At 43.3% G+C, this 21,928-nt stretch overlaps 2 protein-coding genes across 11 annotated transcripts in view; both read left to right on the top strand.

Moving 5' to 3' along the window:
* The first annotated feature begins 3,933 nt into the window (after positions 1-3,933).
* Dsn1 (DSN1 component of MIS12 kinetochore complex) lies at positions 3,934-15,448 on the top strand. Of its 7 annotated transcripts, XM_040732950.1 has the most exons (12): positions 3,934-4,089; positions 5,214-5,239; positions 5,387-5,464; positions 5,562-5,885; positions 8,199-8,272; positions 9,062-9,134; positions 10,071-10,161; positions 12,054-12,113; positions 12,482-12,559; positions 13,373-13,520; positions 14,313-14,400; positions 14,825-15,448. In XM_040732950.1, the coding sequence occupies exons 4-12, from the start codon at positions 5,573-5,575 to the stop codon at positions 14,908-14,910; spliced, it is 1,011 nt and encodes a 336-aa protein (XP_040588884.1). In that variant the 5' UTR covers positions 3,934-4,089; positions 5,214-5,239; positions 5,387-5,464; positions 5,562-5,572; the 3' UTR covers positions 14,911-15,448. The 7 variants fall into 7 exon arrangements, with proteins under 7 accessions (XP_040588884.1, XP_040588882.1, XP_040588885.1 ...); XM_040732948.1 differs by lacking the exon at positions 5,387-5,464; XM_040732946.1 differs by lacking the exons at positions 3,934-4,089; positions 5,387-5,464 and adding an exon at positions 4,140-4,469.
* Positions 15,449-18,334: 2,886 nt separating this feature from the next.
* LOC101827194 (protein NDRG3) overlaps positions 18,335-21,928 on the top strand; it is a 59,551-nt gene continuing 55,957 nt past the window's right edge. For 3 of the 4 annotated variants that reach the window (XM_040733133.1, XM_040733130.1, XM_040733129.1), the window contains exon 1: positions 18,335-18,469. The gene's annotated coding sequence lies outside the window, so the exon portion shown is untranslated. The remainder of the gene's footprint in view (positions 18,470-21,928) is intronic. The other variant, XM_040733131.1, reaches the window with a different exon arrangement.

Genomic DNA, 21,928 nt, shown 5'->3' with positions numbered 1-21,928 from the left:
AACAAACACAGAACACTCAAGGAGAAAAATAGAACCAGGCTTCTCTATAACACGATTTATTATGGGGGAAAAGACAGTGGAATTAATCATCCCAAATTTATCATATCCTACCAGTGTTATGGGCTGTGAATTTGGGAGCTGGGTAGTTCTATTTCATGGTTTCTGGAGGCTTGCCATCAGATATCAACTAGGCTGTGAGTATTTGCACCTTTGTGTGTTTGGAGATGGAACCCAGGGTCTCTCTCGTGCATTTTAGGTGAACTTTCCACCAGAGAGCTACAGGCCTATGCAGCCTGTATTTCTTGGATTTCTGACTTGAGCTGGAAGATCCCTTTACAAAGTGGCTAATTCATAAACCTGGGAAGTCAGTGCTGGCTATTAAAACAGAGACTCGGTTCCTCAACATGAGGGGGGGCTTGTGTATCCTTACAGTGTGGCCAGCAGCCTTCCTCGGGGCAAGTGATCTTTGAGAGAGCAGGGCTGAAATCACAATGACTTTTATGGCTAAGTCATTTCTAAGATATTTTATTGGCTACATAAACTAACTCTTTCAGTGCAGGAGGCACTACACAGACGCTTTTCACTGTAGGAAGAGTAGGAAGAGACTACACACCAGGAAAAGGGTCCTTGGGGCCATCTTGGAAGCTGCCTACTGTATTTAAGGGGTCATAGTAAAGAAACTGCCGACCTGACCACTCCATGTTATGGTTAAGATTTTTTTGTTTGTTTTTTCGAGACAGGGTTTCTCTGTATTGTTTTGGAGGCTGTCCTGGAACTTGCTCTGTAGACCAGGCTGGCCTCGAACTCACAGAGATCCACCTGCCTCTGCCTCCTGAGTGCTGGGAAGATTTTTATTGTAGATATAAGACAGAACAGCCAGAGGCATCGGGAAGAGTCCAGAGCAGAAAGAGAAAGCAGCAGACTGGACATGGCCAGTGCTAGGGAAATGGGAGAGAATAGTAGAGATTTCGGGGTAGCAAGAGATGGAGAATAGAGCAGAGGGAGAGAGGGGCGGGTGATAAGAGATTAAGTGCAAATAAGAGATAAAGAGAGTAAGTGGGAATAGAGAATAGTGAGTTAGAAGGGAATGAGTAGCTGGGAGTTTAGGGTGAGGTGGAAGTGAGAAGGGCTAGCTAGTGTGGACTCTGAAATGTGTAAAAGGCACTTTGATGGTGAAGGATCCAGGAGGGCAGCATGGGCTTTGCTATGCTGATAGGCACCACAGGTAGATGGGAACCAGTTTTATAAGTTTGCAAGGAATGCTGGTTTCTATTTAACTGCCAGAAATCTTCCGATATTCCAGTTTAAACTCATTTCTGGGTATTTGGACAGCCCGAGACCTAACACCTACTTTTATAGATCTTCTCTTTTATGGGGGTCTAACAACAGCCAGGCCTGTGCCAGACATGGAGGATAAATACAATAGATGGGTGAAGCAGTCCTGCTGCAGCCTGGGTTCAGGCCCTGAGACAGGGAAGGGATGTTGGTGCAAAGAAATGAATTGTCTGATCACTAGATGAGTGTTACACAGGTGGCTGGCCCTGAATATCTCAAGTTGTCTTTATTTATACTTTAAAAATAAGCATGTTTTAGCCGGGCGTTGGTGGCGCACGCCTTTAATCCCAGCACTCGGAGGCAGAGGCAGGAGGATCTCTGTGAGTTCGAGACCAGCCTGGTCTACAAGAGCTAGTTCCAGGACAGCCTCCAAAGCCACAGAGAAACCCTGTCTCGAAAAACGAAAAAAAAAAAAGCATGTTTTTCCATACTAACAAATATGTTTTCCCCACCCTCCGACATTAACCTCCAGCAAAAATAAATATGTCAAATATCTTCCCCACTTTTATATCCAAACATCTTTTTGTTTTTTCAAAACATCTTTTAAACCCAAAACAACACTTAAAAATTTGCCAGCTTGGTCAAATATTGAGCCAGGTACATCCTGTCTTTACAAAAGGTAATAAACATAGGCATATTTTCAAGAATAACAATATTGTTCAAAACTTAACAAAGCATATTTACAGAAATAGGGGTGATCTGCCTCCTTTCCTGTCAGCACTGAATCAGAACAGCTCCCAGGGTATGGAGTGACAGCTGGCATCCCCAGAGAAAAACCCCCAAGGAATTTTACGGGAAAATATTTGAGAAAAATGGGGTTTCCAGGAATGATCACATCTGTCCCATGTGTGACTGACAAAGTGACACTAAAAACTGCCAAGAGAATCATCACTATTATGAGAGAGAAGACAGAGTGTGCAGGCCATGTGGTCCCAGCAGTGTTCTGCACTCTCCCGAAGTCTGCTGCTCCTTGCCAAGAGAGACTGCCCTGGTGGGCTTTGCCTCATCTGGAGGCATAGTGGACAGCCACGTGTATACTGACCCAGCTCCCAACACATGGGCCGGGAACATAAGATACAATCATCAGTCACAGAAGTCGGAAGCCTCTGTGGAGCACACTCAAAGTTGGCATGTTGAGTAAAGTGAATGGTAATGGATTGTAGGTAGGAAACAGAGGAGATGGTTCAGAGAGCGAGCATGCCTGAAAAGCCTAGGAAAAAGGGACAGAGACAGGCACGGTAGCAACATCAATAATCTCAATAGTTGGAAGGGAGAGACAGGAGGGTCAGAAGTTACAGTGTCATCCTTGGCTATATATTGAGTTTGAGGCTAGCCTGGGCTACATTAGAACCTGTTTCAAAATAACCAGAAATGGCGAGGTTTGAACTCAAGAAATGAAAGTTGGATGTGGAACAGGGAAAGGATTTGTATGCATCTTGTAAAGAGGAGGGGCCATGTGAGAATTCAAAGCAAGGAAAAGGCATGGTTGGATGTTGACTGGGTTGCACGAGGCAGTAATCTCAGCGTGACCCAACATGGCCACCCTTGGTTGGAGATACGAAATTCTGCCTTTGGGACATCAACACATGAGGTATTGAATGATGGAGGCGTGGATAAAGGAACTCAGCTCCGGAAAGTAATATTCAGGGACTCAAGAACACACCCCTTTCAGATAGCTGTTGAAACTACTAGGCCAGAGTGGCAGAGTAGAAATTTCTGTAATACACATTCCTACCTTTTACCAGAAAACTTTCAAGGGACCACGATTACAATGGAAGAATGTCTACCTGCCTTTCACTCTTTGGGGACCTTTTTGGGCTTTTTGTTTGTTTTGTTTCGCTTTTGTTTGGGACAGGTTCTCACTCTGGCTGGCCTCAAACTCAAGAGACTCAAGAGATGTGCCTCCCTCTGCCTTCCCAGTGCTGGGACTAAAGGTATGTGCTACTATACCTGGCCCTTTGTAATCTTTTGTACTGCTCTCATTCACAAGATTCTGATCTGAAAGAAATCACTTCATTGATGTACGGGTTGGGGAGGAGGTGGAGCATTCTGTTGGCCCAATACCTTGTCCGGAGGAAGCGGTCTGCTTTGTGGACTCTCCCAGGCAATGGCTTGCGTTGGGTTCCTGGGAGCACATAACATCTGGCCATCAACATGGAAGAGAAGGCAAAGAGCATGCTCTAACAAAGGGGCAGAGCAAGAATTGGCAAGGGGATGGCAGCAGCTGGACTGCCTGTGATGAGGCTCGCTAGGGGTGTGCTCGAATTTTGCTGTGTACTTAAGGGACCATGGGAGGGGCCCGTGGTACAGGAGGAAATAGGCAAGGGACGAAGTGAGCTCAGAGTGACAGTTGTCCCTGGAGAAAGTCACTGTCCACATTTTTGGAGTCAGAGAGAGAGAGCCATGGCCCAGAACACGAGTCCGCACCAGACTCCCTGACTTTCCTAGGTAGGCTGTAAAGCAGCAAAGGTCAGCCAAGTCGTGCATAGGAGAAGCCAATCCCCCCGACTGGGTGTGGCTTGAGAGGTAGTGACCGTAATTGGACAGAAAAATTAGGGACAAGATGGACTGGGCCAGACCCCGGAGTACGCATGCGCTGTGCCGGAGGCGCCGTCCGGCGCTGGAGCACAGAAACTGCTGTCTGCGCACGCGCAGCTGTTTGGCGGGACTTTCGGAAGTAGCGGCGGCTACGCGGGACCGCGAACCGTACTAACGCTGTAGAGAACCCTCTGCGGTTACGCCGAGTTTTCAGAGGTGACCTTGGGCTTTGTGTTTCAGGAACGGGTCGAGGGAGGCGGGGAGGGCTGGACGGGCGTCGCTCTGGGGTCGGAAGTCGCAGACATCTCCCCGGATATGGCTTGCTCTCTCCTGACCCGCCTCTCGGCCCGGCCCACCCGACGCTCCCGGCGTTCCCAGCCCCAGGGCCTCAGAGACTTCCTAGGGTTAGGACAACCGAAGGAAGGTCACTCGTCTCTCCCGGGCACAGCGGTTGCATGGACTCCAGATTGTGGCTGGAGACTGGGCAGAGAGCTGGGTCACAGCTCGGCTTGCATTGCTCCTGTGCCCCAAGCTGGCCTCGTAAGGAGCCTGGTCCTCCTGATAGAGTTGTGGAACGTAATAAATGGGATAGTGATGTAAGAAGGCGTTTGTGTGTCACAGGATCATAAGCGCCTAAATGACTATTATCCAAGCTTGAGTCTATGTAATCTGTCATAAGGACTGGGGTGATTTAGATCCTTGAAGGACCCTTCTTCGTTCTTTGAGTATAGTCCCTCAGAATCTTTTCTTTTCTTTTTAACCAACCCGGGGCGTCTTTTGGGAGGGAGAGATACATGCAAGATAGATGCCAGGCTGTGTCCCTGCCTTTTTTGGGTCAGTTGTCTCTGACAGGTACTGGGGATACGGTGCAGTCTGGCTGGGAAGATAGACCCGTGAATATATTTTGGAGCCAGTAGTATAGAGAAAAGATCTGTGACCTTCATCAAATCATTCAAAAGGATGAGTCTGTTTCATGGTTGGAAGGACAAATGTGTGTAGATATTAAAAAGTAGAATTTCCAGGAATGGAAGGATCTGGAAGCAATAAGAAGAGATGATGTGGGGTTGTTTTGTTTGTTTGTTTAATAGTTTGGAAACAAAGTAGATCCTAATCCCATCGATGGAATTAGAGGGCTAGTGAATCAGTGATCGGTAGCTAAGATAGATTGTGTAGCAAGTTCTGCAAGAGAGCAGTCAGTGACTCCTTCTGATAGTCTTGGAGGAGGCAAGTGAGGGCACTTCAAGCACAAGACCTACTATGGGATTGTGAAGCCCCTATGAGCCTGGAGCTGGAATGTGAAAAGTGATCACCTCATCTTCTGTTTGCATTTCTCCATCCAGGATGACTTCCGTGACCAGGCCAGAAGGTGAGTTTTACGGTGAAATCAGTGCCTCTTGCCTCGGATTCAGAACTTGCCTCCGAACTATCACAGAGCCCATCTCTAGTTCCTGGTAGATTTGGAATCGCACATTGTATATTTGCAAAAAGGCTTCCTCTCTGTTTTCTTCACCAGGGAAATAGATTTGCTTCCCTCCTTCCTTCCTTCTGCCTCGGCTCCCAGGAAGTCGAGACTACCGGTGTATGCCATCTTGTGAGGACATACATTTTCTCTTGTCACCCCTTTGCTCAGATACTTACTTGTGGTAGGTTTTGATTTTATATTTTGACTTTTCTATAACAAATGCTAGAACAGGAACCAATGATGTCTGAGACTCAGGATCATCAGTTGCAATCAAGTCTCAAGCCTTTGGAAGTGTTGCCTAACTCCTCTGACGCCCTGGAGATGACTCAAGGCATTGCAAAGGAAAAAAATCACCTCGGCTGCAGCCACCCTGAAGAGGGGGAAAGTTGTGATGACAACCATCAGGAAGGACTTCAGTTGAGGTCATTTCATTTGTCCCCTCAAGAACAGTCTGTCCGTCATCAAGACAGAAGGCAGTCTTGGCGACGAGCAAGTATGAAAGACATAAACCGGCGGAAGTCACTGGCTCCCTTTCACCCAGGCATCACAGGTGGGGTGCTGTGTACATAAGACTGGAATTCCAACCCAAATAAGAGGCAGTGAGTAATGGATGACAAAGTGTAGCAGAATAGACAAGACTCAGCTACATTTTAGCTGTGCAACTTTGAACATATCACCTCCTTGAGCCTCGGTTTCCTTACCTATAAAAGTGGAAATAATTCTGTGGGCATGTTCTTGTTTATACATCTCAATGCCGCATACCTAGCAAGTGTTCAGTGTTAATTTCCATTTACATATGAGCTGCCATGAACAGAAATTCTAGTTGCTAGTTGTTTAATATGTCATCCTATCTAGGATGCTAGAAATTTGAGTTCTTCCTGTGTCTTATACCTTAAAATGGAACAGAAGGCGAGTGGGTTAATACCTGCCTGATTCTAGCCTTTATAACTGGGAATGACTCAGAAGGAAGATACACATAAAAATGCGTAAGTGGGGATAGGAATGTAGTTCAGTAGTGAGTGAATACTTAGTGTGCCTGAAGCCCTAGGTTCAATCCACAACACTAAAGCACAAAAAGTAAGATTGTTTTTAGGGATTCCATATTTGAATATAATTTGTGATTTTTTTTCTAAATTCACAATCGTTTTATTTGTCAGTATCAAAGTACAGGATTAGCATGCAGAAAGTCTAGTTTGCTCTTGAACTTCACTTCCTTTGTCTTACGTCCTTCTCAGTAAGTGAGGGAAGTAAAACCACAGTACATGGCAATTAGCAGACCCTAAAACGACTGTGATTTCTTTAAGGTGGTTGCATGTGTGGGAGGGATCTGAGTGAAAACAGCCAAGTTAGAAAACTGGTGCCATAGTGCCCCTGCACTTTGCTCCCTAGATGTGCCAAGAGAGTAGCTGTCCAAGACTAGCCCCGCCTTCATTCCCATTCCAGAGCACCAGTTCTATATAGCATGGACTCAACCGTGGAGTAAGATGGATTATTTTTCTGGTTATTCCTGGCTACTTGCCAGGTTTCCTTGGTTGTAGCCAGAAAGAAGCTGGTTAACAGCAGCCAGAATCATTCAAGAAACAAGAATGCATTTAAAATAGGCAGCTGAAGCCAAAGGGCAAGAATTCTTACAGCCAACTTCCTTTACTGTATGATGATTGTTTTTAAATGGGCATAATTGAGAAAAGAGTATCTACAGCTTACAGCTGTGTGGGTCAGTGACATCATTACATAAAATGCCCACCCGATCCATTCTCATTGCTTGCTGTATAGCCTTGAGCAAGGAGTCTGACCAGCCTGTGTGCCACGATTACCGTCTGCTATCAAATAAAATTGATGCCAGCGTAGTCATTCTTGCCCGTGATCCCAGCACTTAGGAGTCTGATGCAGGAGGATTGCCAGGAGTTTAAGACCAGCCTGGGCTACTACATTACAAGACCATGTTTCAAAAAGCCCATATCAAATCAACAGAAGAGACTTGCTTTAAAATTGTCATGAGATGTGCTAGAAATGAAGAAAAACTCTCTGTTAGGCAGCAGGTGTTCAGCTGGTGCTGGCTATTAATATTAGATCACTGCAGGCAGCATGCTACTACTAGGAAGACAAATCTCGCTGGCTTATTTGGGTTTGAAGCATAGCTTCTTCAGTCGGTCTTCAGACAGTTCCCTTCCCTTCCTTGATTGAGTTTCTCCATTTGAAAAGTGGAGCTTATGTTGTTTATTATTTATTTATTTATTTATTTTGGTTTTTCGAGACAGGGTTTCTCTGTATTGTTTTGGAAGCTGTCCTGGAACTTGCTCTGTAGACCAGGCTGACCTCGAACTCACAGAGATCTGCCTACCTCTGCCTCCCGAGTTCTGGGAGCCACCAACGCCCAGCTGTTTATGTTGTTTATAAGAAAACATTTTTTTCTTTTTAGTACTGAAGGTAATATTCAGGACCATACACATTCGAGGCAAGAGTTCATCCACTGAGCAGCAGCCCCTATAGCTCATAGGCCTAAATACTAAAAGCATATTGCAGTGCCTGTTACAAAAATTCCATCTGTTATTTGTGTCTACCTTGTTTGTTTGCTTTTAATTGACATACAAAATGATAAGTTTCATTATATTTTCAATCTACTTTGTTAAACAGAACGAGATTTTACCGTAATACATGAAATGGCTCTAATAACACTCAAAAATTTAGATACAAAAGTGTAAACTTTGTTCTCCAATTAGCCTGGAAAAGTTAGAATTCTCTCCTTACGCAGAAAAGGCACTTCTTGTCTTAAACTGTTAGATTGAGAGGGAGGAGATTTTCCAGTTTTGTTGTCTTGCTAACTGTAAGTGTGATGTTCCTTACATGTTCTATTTTATGCCAGCTCTCAGCAGGTCCATCAGTTTGAAGTTAGCAGAAAGCAAACGGCTTGGCGCTCTTCTGCTCTCCAGCTTCCAGGTGAGATTCCCAGGCTTGAGAAGTATTTTCATTTGCTGTTGTGTTATTATCACAACTTTAAGGAGATCTCAGTATCCATGACGAACTGAGGAAAAGATGTTTTTCCATGGTTGGGATTGACTTAAAAGGCAGTTCTCACTTGGGCAGTTGCACTGTCTTTGTGCTGAGCTCTGCTGTTGCTAGCCGTGCAGCTGAGAGGGTTTTTTTTTTTTGTTTGTTTGTTTTTAATGAATCTTTGTTTATTATGTACATAGTGTTCTGCTTGCATATATGCTTGGGTGCCAGAAGAGGGCACCAGATCTTACTATAGATGGTTGTGAGCAACCATGTGGTTGCTGGGAATTGAACTCAGGACCTCTGGAAGAGTAGCCAGTGCTCTTAACCTCTGAGCCATCTCTCCAACCCAGCAGCTGAGAGATTTTGCAGTATCTTTTACTAATTGGCAGCAAGTGATGAGAATAAATTGGGTAGAGGTCAAAATCTGTTTCTGTAGGCATTCAAGGCTGACTACAAGGCAGACTAATGTATGAAGTATATGATTTTTGTGTTGTTGGTTGTTTTTTTTTGTTGTTGTTTAGTTTTTCAAGACAGGGTTTTTTTTTTTTTTTTGTATACCCCTGGCTATCCTAGATCTCACTCTGTTGACCAGCCTGACCTCAAACTCACAGAGATGTGACTGCCTCTGCCCTGTGTAGTTTCATCATAAGTTCATTCTAAGCATCGTAAAGCCATGCACAGCTTGCCTGGGGGACTTTGGTGGTTGTACTGAAAATGTTTTCCTTTATTTAGTTCTCTGTTGAGAAACTGGAACCTTTCCTAAAGAGCACTAAGGACTTCAGCCTTGAATGCTTCAGAGCCAAAGGTGAGTTGCTAAGCACAGACAAGTGCTTTGGCCTTGACCTATCTCTCTTTTGGAGCCAGCCAGTACATTTTCAGTGGCCTTTTATAGAAGATGCTTCCTCCTTAAAACCAGGTCCCTAACCTCTTTAAAAATTGTCACTTCTGTCTTGAAAAACTAAAAAAAAAATTTGTCCCTTCTTACTACGTCTGTAATGCTTTCTCTTCAGTGATAGCTCTGGAAAAAGGTGAAATTGTATAGCTATCTCAGTTAACTGCCTTTTCATAAGAATAAAAACACAAAGTTTCCTTCCATTTAGCTATCTGTCCAATAAAAGGATAAATTTGTCTTTTATACTTTTGTTTCCCCCCCATATTAATTACTGTTCTCTTACTGTGATAAAACATCAAAACCAAGGCAACTTATAAAAGAAAGTATTTAATTGGACTTACAGTTTCAGAGAGCTAGAGCCCATGATAGGAGAGCAAAGGCATGGCAGCAGTGACATCTGAGAGCTCACATCTCAATCTGCTGGTAGACAGCAGAGAGCACACTGGGAATAGCGCAAGCCTTTTGAAACCTCAAAGCCCACCCCTGGTGACACAGCGCCACCAACAAGGCCAAATCTCCTAATCCTTCCCAAACAGTAGCACCAAGTGGACACCAAGTATTCAAACATGAGCCCATGGGGGCCATTCTCATTCAAACCCCACAGCCATCCCTTTGGTCCTGGGTACCAAACCCAGGACCTTGAGCTTGCTAGGCAAGTTCTCTACCATGAAGCTTTGAACCCCAAAGATAAAATGTTTGCATTTGCATATTTACATAACTTTTGTGTGAATGAGAGGGCCAGAATGGGATGTGGGGCACTAGACTTAGGAACTCCTTAATATCTTTGTCATGTGCTCATTGTGAACATTTGTAGTCTTTTTATTTTCTAACATAATTTATCCTCTCTAGTATCTTCTCTCTCTGAAGAATTGAAACATTTTACAGACAAGCTGGAAAGTGATGGAACTCTACAAAAATGCTTTGTTGAAGATTCAAAAGAGTAAGAACAATTCCCCTTCTGTCCTTAATTATAACTGAGCTAAAACTTGATTATAATTAAGCCATTGTTTACACAATAAACATTTATCTATCACCTATGTACCACCACTCTCTTTAACTATTTATTTTTGCTTCTTGAGATAGGGTCTTTGTAGTCCAGACTGGACTCAACCTTTTGGCAATCCTTTTACCTCTACCTTCCAAGTGCTGGGGTTACAGGTGTGAGCTGCCATCTTTGGCTTGTACCAGGCTCTTCTAGATGACAAGGAAGGGAATATAGTGATCAATGAGTCAAGTCCTTCTTGTCATGTTTGTATTAGAGGAGATAATATGCAGAAAAAATTCAATCTTAGCTAGTGATAAACCAGGAAGCCAGCAAGTAGGATACTGATGTTGGGAGCAGGAACATGCTAGAGTTTTGAGAAAAGATCCCTAATGGTTTTATTTTGGGACTGGAACACAAAAAACCTGGGTAGTGAGAAGGAATAGCTGTGGAAAGATTGAGGAGGTCATTCCTTAGATCTTTGATTGTCATGCAGAAGGCAGTTCTTGTTCTTGTATTTTTGGTTGTGAGCCTAGCCTTTAATGGCTGAGCCATCTCGCCAGCCTGGCAACTCTGGTTCTAATGCTTTTTGCAAGACAGACTATCAGCAGAATGCAAGATAGCTCAGTAGGTAAAAATGTAAGAGCTCTTGCTGCGTAAATTGATATTCTCATTTCTACCCACACTTCCCTTTGAAGGATGCAAATCCATTGTTGAAAGTTGTTTTTTGGGGCTGGAGAGATGGCTCAGAGGTTAAGAGTACTGGCTGTTCTCCCAGAGGTCCTGAGTTTAATTCCCAGCAACCACATGGTAGCTCACAGCCATCTGTAATGAGATCTGGTGCCCTCTTCTGGCCTCCAGGCAAACATGCAGACAGAACACTGTATACATAATAAAAATACCTTAAAAGAAAGTTGTTTTTTGTACACACTCTGTCATACACACCTACACATGTGCATGTGCACACACAAATACAATAATGATAATAACAATGAATACAATTTAGTGTTAAAAGGACATCACCCCAAGCCAGGCAGTGGTGGCACACACCTTTAATCCCAGCTCTAGGGAGGCAGAGGCAGGCAGATCTCTGAATTTGAGGCCAGCCTGGTCTACAAAGTAATACAGAGAAACCCTGTCTGTGCTGGGGGGGGGGGCGGCACTACAACACATCACCCTCTAAATTGGTAGTCCTTCAGAGGTGAGGCTGCCATCACAACTCCACCCTGCCACAGGTCATGTACTTGGTTTGAATTTGGAATTTTTGCACAGTCTGCCCTTTCACAAGTTCTTAAGAGTGACATTTCTAATCAGACACAAAGTATTTTAGCTCAACAAAATCTCTTTGAATGTATGTGATTACAGTCTGCTGCATCTCTCCTAGAGATACTGTGTACAGGCCTTGGCAGAAAAACAGGAATTGTACCACTACTAGTCCGTATTTGTCAGGTGGAAAACCAAGTGTATCTGTGATACTTTGGCATTTTTAGTGCGTGCTTCTTTTTCATTAGAAATAACCATCTAATTGAGCTGAATTGAAAGGAGCCAGAACACAAAGTCTTAAGAACCAAGTTAAAGGATTTTGTCTTTTATTTTGTTTGCAGTAGTCATGGAGTTTTGAAGCCAGGGAGAAAAGTAAAGAACTATTTTTAGAACGGTTAATCGCCATGGTATGAATTGGGGGTGATAAAAAAACAGATTTAAAAACCATTGGTCATTACTAGTGCAAAAATATTTTCTGAACAATAAATTATGAATCTATTTAAGTACCACTAAAATTATGTAAGACATTAAAAGCAATTGTTTGTTGAAGGATTCATATTAATCTTATAATATTATCTGTATTCCAGAAAAGCACCAGATTTTTCACTTGAAACATCAGTGGCTGAGGTGAAAAAATATATAGCAAAGTAAGTAAAATGAGTGAGCTTTTCTTAGAAAACTGAACTTTGTTCTCCATCAGGGAAATAACTGAGCCTGGAGAAAATGCCTGGTAAACCTAGTGGACGACACTTGTATGTCAGCTCTAGGACTGGAAGGCTATGAACAGCCCTGATAGACAGGGTGCAGTCAAGGAATAAGGATGCTAATTTGATTTTAACAGCTTGTTTATTACTTGATTAAATTAATATCCTCTGAATCAGTTGAGCTTTCTAATCCTTTAATGACTTTTTAATGCCTTTTATAACCAGATTACAAGCCTAAAGTACTTATTGTTGCCCTGAGTAATTAAAATATGACCAGAAATTAACTGAACTTCCCTTCCTGAATTCCACAGATTTTCTTTAGAACGTCAGACTTGGGATCAGCTCTTACAACAGTACGAGAGGGAGATTCCACCCGAAGAGATGACCAGGTTAGATCCAAGAATTGGAACGAAGCAGCTTTGTGCTCTTTTTGCTTTGTGGAGTTATTTGAGTTTATTTCAAATCCATTTGTACAAACAGTGATGAATCTGTTCTCATAGTTCAGTCAACTTTAAAGTATCTGTTTTCTTTAATGGAAAGGAAAGGACAAAAATGGAAGGCTAAGTATCACTGTTTTCAGACCTAGAACAGAATTGCTTCTATGTTGTGCTTTTGGCTATCATTCATGTCCCCATGGAGATGGGCACATAGCTTTCCTTACACCTGTTCACCTGGCACTGGGCCAACATTAGTCCCTAAGACACTGTAGGGAACATATGGCCTCTGAGCTGTAGATAGGAGAGAGTCCCTTGGTAAGGCCTTGATGAAAGCACAAAGCCATGAAGGGAATGGAAAGGAGGTCTAAGATAGAAGAAGCCATCTTTAGCGAGGTGAGTCAGAGGAAGGTGCGAAAGCACTAGATTTTGGTTAACTTCAACATCTGAACTGGTTTTATTAATTTAAAATATAGTCCACTAGGCAGCCAAGGTTGGTCTCAAATCCCCATGTGTACCTCAAATTCACAATCCTCTTGTCTCAGTTTCCCAATTGCTGGGATTGTAAGTGTGCAGCACCAGAGTCTCCCAGCTGGTATTTGAAAGCTTTTTGCCCCCACAATAAAATTAAGTGAAATCCTAATTATAGAAGGCTTTGAGGAACATGATTTTTGAGGTGATTTTCCTCTCAAAGGAATTGTTTTATATTATCTCCAGAAAATGATTGTAAATGCCAAGAAAATTCATTATTTTTGTTGTTGTTTTTAGAGGATCGACTCAAACCAAAATCACTGAAGTCAAGGTGGAACCTACAACTTATCTTGGGTCTTCCCAGAAGGAAGTCCTTAATACAAAGCCCGACTACCAGGAAATCATACAGAATCAGAACCGAGTGTTTGCCTGCATGGAGTTAGTGGTCAGTGCTTCAGGCTTTTTATGTGGGTTACCCAGCCTTCTAGACTTGCCATCTCTTTCAGTATTATGTATGACATTTTGAAAGGATACCGAAATGACTTACAAGGAGGAATCGGTTATTTTGGCTGCTAATTTCAGTCCGTGGTTGTCTAAATCCTGTTGATTTGAACTGTGGCCATGCGATAGATTGTGGTAGGAACATGTGATGGAAGAGACTACTCCCCTTATGATGATGGGTAGCAAGAGGGGAGAGAGAAAGGGTCAGGTCCTAACAGCCACTTCATGTTCGCAGAAACATAAATTACTTCTAAAGGTAGTTTAGGTGACACTTGAATAGCAGCAACCAAGCCTTTTAAGGTGCAAACCTCAGGAAGACACTCCAAATACAGGTTAAGGCATAATCTTTGGATGTGTAGCAAGGATATCAACCTCTCTACCTTAGGGAAAAATATTAAGTAAATATGTAATGTTAAGTGCTAGTAAAAGGGGTAAAGAATCCAGGAAGAACAGTGACTGCTATTGTACACACAGTGGCTATTAGCTCCTTTGTCATTATGCTCAAACAAAACCTAAAGTACTTGGCATCTTGTTTGCAGAGGTTTGAGGGTCAATCTCCTGGGGCATGGAGCAAACTGGAGAAATGTGTGTGGTTAAGTGGGTGCCAAGAGAGAATGCCTGGCATAAGCATTCCAGGCAGAAAGAGTAGGTCTACAGCTCCAAAGCAGAAGCTTGCTTGGCAGTATGGGAAGTCAGAGAACGTCCTGCAGCTCATACTGACCTTTTTTGTCTGCAGATGGATGAGCTACAAGGATCGGTGAAGCAGCTACAAGCCTTCATGGATGAAAGCACTCAGTACCTCCAGCAGGTGTCAGTACAGCTCAGTAAGTGCATCACTTGAGGGGACCAGAGCTCAGGGTCATCTGTGTCCCCTTTAGGATATAAGCTGCCTCTCCAGGCAGAAGGTCCTCAGACTTACACCATATGACTTGCTTTACTCCCCATAGTAAGTTGAATGCTGATACAAATGCTTCATGTAAATTCCATACAAGCACTCCACAAAGATACCCACTGCTTTAATTTTCAAGAATGAATGAAATAAAACTGCAGGTGCTTTCCCATAGATTTTCCTGGCTTCCACTGTCCATTTTCTTAATATCACACTGAACTGCCTTTCCTACATGACTGCCGTCTCCTTGAGAACAAAGACTTTCTTCTGTATCATTTACTGCCCTTCACTATCTGACACAGTGTCCATATGTAGTTTCCAATAACTGAAATGTACCTTTTGGCTCCTTTCATCTGCAGAGAAGAGAAGCATGGAGCAATTAGATACTTCACCTGCTCGAAAACTGCTCAGACTGCACCTGCAGAAGTCATCTACCACACAGTGATCAGGATCTCGTCATCATCGTCGTCGTCGTAGTTTCTGCTGTGAGCTGCTGGGGAGAGGCCAGGGAAGAGTGCCTCCGCAAATGGCAGCCTCACAGTGGTTTCCTTAAAGCTGGGCAATTCAACCGCAGAGCACTTTCACTGTTTGAGTGACAGCATGTATACATCCAGAAGGATGTTGTTAGAGACACTTTCTGTAGGGATGTGCAAGATGCTTGAAATGACCCTCAGAACCAGTGGCCCATTGCTTTAAATGTCCTCATGGTCAGCACTTTTTATCCCATGAAGATTTGTCGAGTTTTAAAACATCCCAAAGACATTTAAATCCAACCTTAATGAAATGTTTTTGGGGCCAAATTGGGTTCTTGTCATAAAATAATGAAGCTAAAGTTTTCGAGTGTGGCACTAAAGGTGGAGCTTAGAATGTTGTTGCATAATGGGTATATCGGGTCACTTCACAAAATGCCCATTTTCTGAAGTATCCTAATGTCTGTAGTATGCTTTAGTTTTTAATATTGAATTAACCTCCTGCAATCTAAATTATTGCAAGAAAGGGCTGAAACGATTTAATTTTTTTCCTCTGGAAGTTCCCCTCTGCTCCCCTAAGAATCAACCCCAGGGCTTTAGATGTTCTAGGCAAACATTCTCACTGAGTTTCATCTTAATAGTCCCCATATTTGACTTTTTTTTTTTTTTTTTTTGGTTTTTCAAGATGGTTTCTCTGTGTAGCTTTGGAGCCTATCCTGGCACTCGCTCTGTAGGCCAGGCTGGCCTTGACTCACAGAGATCTGCCTGCCTCTGTCTCCCGAGTGCTAGGATTAAAGGCATGTGCCACCAGTGCCCGGCCTTGACTTTTTTAAAAAACATTTTATTTATTATGTATACAGTGTTCTGCCTGTGTGTACACTTGCATGCCAGAAGAGGGCTCCAGATTTCATTACAGATGATTGTGAGTCATCATGTGATTGCTGGGGGTTGAACTCAGGAACTCTGGAAGAGCAGTTAGTGGTCTTAACCTTTGAGCCATCTCTTCAGCACATATTTTACTTTTAAAAAATTGTTCTATTTACTGAATGGTGCCTAGAACATAATAGTCCTGTAAGCTATGATTAAAAACTTTGTGTTGTCATTTCCTGTGACTGAGGAGCAGTTACTTAACCTCTTATCTAGAACATTGGAAGTATGTTAGAATCTGTTTTAAGGGCACTGTAAGGACTTTAGATAGTAGAAGCCTAGAACAATATTATCAGTTTATTGCTGAATCCTTAAAAATGAGTAGATGGGAAAGCTAATGTCTAATTTGGAATATCATATGGAGAATTCAAGCAGACTGCTATATATACAGGTGGAGACCTGTGTAGTAAAGTCTAAATTAGAAATAAAATTTTAAAGTTATACCTAGTTATTGAAGATTGAGGATTGTATTGTTCAAAGTAAAACAGAGGAAATTTCAAACAGTCTCCAAGAAAATCAGTATTTAGAAGTCAAAGATGGTATTATTGACTATTGTTCAAAGCATAGAAGTATAACAGGGTATAAACTTTGGGGCATATCTTAATCTCATCGGTTTGCTCTGTCAAAAGGAAAAATTACCTGTCTTCAAAGGTGATTCTGCCTTCCTCCATTTTATTACATTCTATCACGTTTTATTTGTAAGCGTTCAAAATTGAAGATAGGAAATGCATTGGTTGTCTTCAACTGCTTAAAAGGGCTAGAACATTAAAGAAAGAAACCTAAAACACTAAAAACTTAAATCTCAGCACTCAAGAAGTAGAAGCAAGAGAATCAGGAGTTGGAGGCCCTCCTTGACTACGTAGCAGATTCTAGGCCAGTGGACTATATTAGACCCTGTCTCAACAATGCTACTGAGTTCTAAGCATTCATAGTGCTTACCACAGCTTTATGAGAGGCTTTTTTGTTTCTTGTCATTCATAGAACTTTGGAAATGTTTCCTAATTTAGCAGAGGATACATAGGTAGCGAGAGTGAGCTGGCATCAGTTCAGTACTTAGTAAATGTTAACAATTAAATATAAATCATATAATAAAAGGCTTCATTCAGATTGGTTTGGGAATAGTGCCTGATTAATAACAATGAAGATTTCTGAGTTTGGAGCCAACGTGGTTCTACATAGTGAGCTCCAGGACTACATGGAGAGACCCTGGCTCAAAAAAAAAAAAAAAGTTTGGTTGTATTTATTCTTTCTCCAAGAATAATGATCTTTAGTTAATTATACCTAGTGTTAATAAGATGATAGGCTAATAAACTCTTGAGAGAAATTATGTTCTGTACATTGGCTGCATAGCAAATTCTAGGCTAGTATAGTATCTTGGGGTTTCTAATACTGTGATAAAACACGGTGGCCAAAATCAACTTGGGGAAGGAGTTTGTTTTATTTTACATGTCTAGGTAACAGTTCATCACTGAGAGAGGATGGCAGGAACCTGAAGACAGGAACTGTTAACAGGCCATAGAGCAGTTGTTCTTAACCTTCCTAAAAGTATGACTCTTTAGTACAGTTCCTTGTGTTGTGGTGACCCCAACCATAAAATTATTTTGTTGCTACTTCATAACTGATTTTGCTACTTTTATGACTCACAATGTAAATATCTGATATGCCACCCGCAGGTTGAGAAGTACTGTCACCAGCTTGCTCTCTCATGGCTTTCTCGGCCTGCTTTGCTACACCATCCAGTACCACCTGCCCACAGCCAGCTCGGCCCTCCCTGGTCAGTCGTCAGACAAGAAAATACACTACGCAGACCAAATTGGTGGGGGTATTTTCTTAACTGAGATTCTCTCTTCCCAAATGACTCCACTTCATGTCAGGATGACATAAAAGTGGCCAGCACATATAGGCTACACGTACATTTTGATTCTGGTCTGGAGAAATGGCTTAGTGGCTAAGAGTGCTTACTGTTCTTGCAGAGGATGGAGTTGGTGTCCAAGTCCCTAAATGGTGGTGACTCAAACATTTTGTAACTCTAGCCCTTGGGGAAATTTGCTACATTCATGCACACCACCACAACCCATAATTAACAATGAAAGTTTTTAATTGTTGAGTCATTAACTTAATATGTACCGTCACTTTTTGTAGTGTAACCCATCTCTCATACTCAAGAAAGCTGCCATTTGTTAAGAGACGAAAGAGAACTAGGAATTTGAACTCTTGAGACTCGAATTCTAGCTCGTGTAGCTTTAAACCTTGTTAAAACAAGTATGTCATGGACCTTAAAGACTTACTAATAATTTAAACAAAAGCAATAGGTCGGCGGTGTGCAGACTGAACATTTCACATCACCTTAGGGCAGTTCCGAGCCATAGCCTTTGAGACGCCGCTAGAAGAAAAACTACAGTCAAGATGGAGCTGCTAGGCTCTCCAAGCCTGGCCACCATCTTTTCTGTAGTTCCCAGGGCAAGCGAGCACATCGCGCATGTGTAAACCCCCGACATCGTCAACGCGCGTGCGCAGCGCAGCGCAGCGCAGCGCCTCCCCCCGCCCCTCGTAGCTACTGCTGCTGCTGCAGCTGCTGTTGACTGACGGCCCGCGCTATCGCTTCAGGTGAGTGAGTGCCTCAGCCACAGCGGCCGGAGGTCGCGTGGCGCGGTACACCCCGGTGTCGCTCCCCTGCTTCTGTGGGCCGGTGGCCACACGGCAGGCCCCGGGTCCTCGCCGTCGGCCTCCTCCGAGCCCCCGGCGTCTTACGCGTTCAGCCTGGCCTCCCGCGCCCCTGCCGGCACCTAGCCCGCGGCGGGCAGCGTATGCCCTGCAGGGGTCGAGCCTCGCTCAGGAGGCCTGCACCCTCTGGCGTAGGGACCCTCCGAGGGTGTCATCGTCCTTCCAACTCCTATGGCACAGCTCGGAGCTCCTAGATCTGAGCATCCGTCTACCCCGCTGCCCCTCACAGCCCAGAGAGTTTTGACAGTGGCCTTGACTCGCCTTGGGTGGGTTCCGTCCCAAAGCCACAGAGGTCTCCCTGTCTCCTGGGACCCCACGACCCCGGTTTGCGTAAAGCCCAGTTTGTAGTCAAGGAAACTGAGACTCTGGGAGGTGACAGGCCATGTCCAAGGTCATGGAACTGACAAGCGACACCACCAGCTCTCTTAACTCAGGGGCTTTGGGGCTTTCACAACCAGCGCTGGTGGAATTTGATCTTTTATCTTTACTTTTTTTTTCTGTAAATACACTTGTCATTTCTAGAGTAGCTTTTAGACGTCGTAAAAGTGGGCTACGAATAGAATAACCTTCTTGTCAGTACGGTGGAAGTGCTGTTGTGATGACAATTGCGATGTTAATATGAGCTGGCTCTCTCCCAAATACTCGCTTTGTGCCAGTATCTCGCTACGCGTTTTATTAAGATCACCTTTGTACCTCACTGCTTTCCCATCCAATGCTTCCCCCCTTCTTTTCCTTGAAGCTTTTCCTCCCCTGCAGAGCTCTCCTCCCTGTCACAGGTAGACTTGGAGCCTTATTGCTTAAACAGGGAGGCTCTCCCATAGTGGCTCCCAACAGAACATAAGCTATGCTTGAATCCACCCCTCCAGCCCACACCCTCAGCACCCCAGGTATAATTAGCCTTTTCTAGCTGCCAGGACTAGGCTAACTAACTGGGGTGCCTGGACTTGTGGAGGTGACAGAGCAGATTTAGCCAGCACTCACCTCCTTTGGGGACTTTCTGGCACTGCTCCAGAGCTGTTCTTGAACATTTTCAGGCTTTAAGATAGAACGGGAAGGCGTTGACACGGGTGATACAGACTCTAAGACACCTCCTTTGATTTTAGTCCCAAGTGAACAGCTATAAAAATGTGTTGATTTTGCCCCCAAAATAACTAGCTCAAACTGCCTTTTCCTTCCTTAGCAAATCCTCCTCCACACTTCAAAGACTCCACAGAATTTCCACCTTCCTTGTAAAGCCCTCACTGCTTCCCAACTAGAACTAGATGCGGGTCTGCATCTTACCTTCAGGACCTTCCCCTGCATGTCAGGCACCATCTTTGCACCTCTAGATGCCAGGCTCCTGTAGACCCTTGGTAAATACTGAATTCCCACTATTCCTTGTTCTTACTCAAAGGGTAATGTTCTCTTGTTGTTGTCCTGCTAGTCCTGTTGTCCTTCAATTTCTCTTTGCTGTCCCTCCCTTTGGATTTATCTTTTGATTATCCCCACTAATCCTTAGTCTACCATTTTGTTTTTGAAAGTTTGCAGATAATTAATGGTCTTGCATCTAGAAGTCTCCTCAACAGTGGAGCTGGTATAGGCTTCTGTAGCCTACAGGTCAGTTTTTATTTTTGTGTGGCAGTAGGAGTGAGCGCCTGAGGCTTGTGACATTTTAGTCTGTACTGAAGTTCATGTGAGATGCAGCTCTTTCATTCTTCTGCCTTGTGTGACTTATTACTCTGAGTGACATCAGAGTGAGTATAGTTTTTATTGTATATAAATACATGGTTTTAATAACAATAATATTCACAAGGCCCTTTTGGGGACAGCAGATATATGTGCATAGGTTTTCTTCATAAGTGAAGCTGCTACTGCTTTTGTTTGGTCAGTTTGGTTTTTAGGTTTGTCTATTTGTGCCCGTGGCTGTGCGTGTATTAGGTCACTTGTGTCCCACAGTATGCATGTGGGGGTCAGAGGACAACTTTGAGGAGTCAGTTCTATCCAATCACTTTTATACGGGTTTCAGAGATTGAATTCAGGGTGCTGGGTAAGAGTCTTTACCCACTGAAAGGCCCTAATAAAATTTCCTAAAGAGTTTTCTTTAAATCATTTCCTGATATTACAGTGAATTATTATTGTGTATAAGGTATGGTAATGGGTATTATGGAAGATTCAGAACTGAATAAAACATGATTCCTTCTCAAGCAGTTTACTAGCTGACTAGGGAACACTATTTAACTGTGACATACCTAAAAACTGCCACATTAGGTTATAAGCAAAGCAACATGAGAATGGATGACAGTCTGATGTGGGAATTTTTCATTTTTTGAGATAGGATCTCTTGTATCCCAGCCTGGCCTCAACTCCTAATCCTCCTGCCTCTGTCTAAGTGCTGGGCTTACTGGCATGTGCCGCCACACCCAGTTTGGAAAATACCATAAAATTATATTCAATCTGAAAACAAGCATTGGTCTTACCTTCTCACTTTGGTAGACGGTGTCCTAAGAACCGAATCTGTTCACAGTTATAGAGCTGAGGCTACAGCTTGATATTCCAGAATTTGCCAGGGCTGAGGAGGTAGCTCAGTCAAAGACAACATGACTAGTGTGTGTGAGGCCTTGAAAATCATTCCCAGAGTCTTTTTTTTTTTTTAAGTTACCAGTGTTTCTCCTTTGGGTGAAGACATTAACCAGCAACTCTTAAAATTCCAGGTGTGTGTTTAGATCAAGGAGTAGAGGAGCTAAATACATTCATGGCTGTAAGGAGCATCTGGTCTGTTAAGGAGAAGATACCTGTCCTCGACCACTGAGGACAGTGTACATAGTTAGTATCAAGGTAGATGGTAGAGGGTGTGGTCTTGGGGAAGACGTCACGAGGAGGAGTTTGCACGACAGCAGTGAGACCGCTTTAGGGGAAGAATTGGGATTTTCAGAGCTTGACAGATTGGTAGTGTCAGAATTGAAAGGACAAGCAAAGCGTTTTGAAGTTTGGGTGATAAAACAGACAAGATAACAGTGTCTGCCATGGTTAAAGGGTGAAAAAAAAAAAACCAACAAAAATCCTGGCTTGATTGTATTAGAACTGTAGTTCTTAACCTCTGCTGTACACCAGTCCAGTAGCTTCTTAGCACATTGCTTCCCTTGCCTCCAGAGCTTCTGACTTAATAGGTCTTAACAGGGCCTGAGAATTGGCAGTTCTAACACATGCCCAGGTCATGTTGATTCTCCTAGTCTGAGGGCCACACCTTGAAAACCACAAGATAAGAATGTTGAAAATCGGGCTGGAGCGATGATGGCTCAATGGTTAAGATCATTGACTTCTCTTCCAGAAGACCTGAGTTCAATTCCTAGCAACCACATGGCA

The sequence above is a fragment of the Mesocricetus auratus genome, unplaced genomic scaffold (genome assembly GCF_017639785.1).
Source record: "Mesocricetus auratus isolate SY011 unplaced genomic scaffold, BCM_Maur_2.0 Super-Scaffold_100028, whole genome shotgun sequence".
Lineage (NCBI taxonomy): Eukaryota > Metazoa > Chordata > Mammalia > Rodentia > Cricetidae > Mesocricetus > Mesocricetus auratus.
Note: the sequence above shows the minus strand (reverse complement) of the source record. Positions and strands in the feature narration are given on the sequence as shown.

Bases quoted from the DNA above. Each gene is read 5' to 3' on its own strand.
- Dsn1 (XM_040732946.1), top strand. From the start codon at position 4,189: ATGGCTTGCTCTCTCCTGACCCGCCTCTCGGCCCGGCCCACCCGACGC. The intron at 8,273-9,061 runs GTGAGATTCCCA...TCCTTTATTTAG, and splicing joins TTCTGCTCTCCAGCTTCCAG to TTCTCTGTTGAGAAACTGGA. The intron at 10,162-12,053 runs GTAAGAACAATT...TCTGTATTCCAG, and splicing joins TTTGTTGAAGATTCAAAAGA to AAAAGCACCAGATTTTTCAC.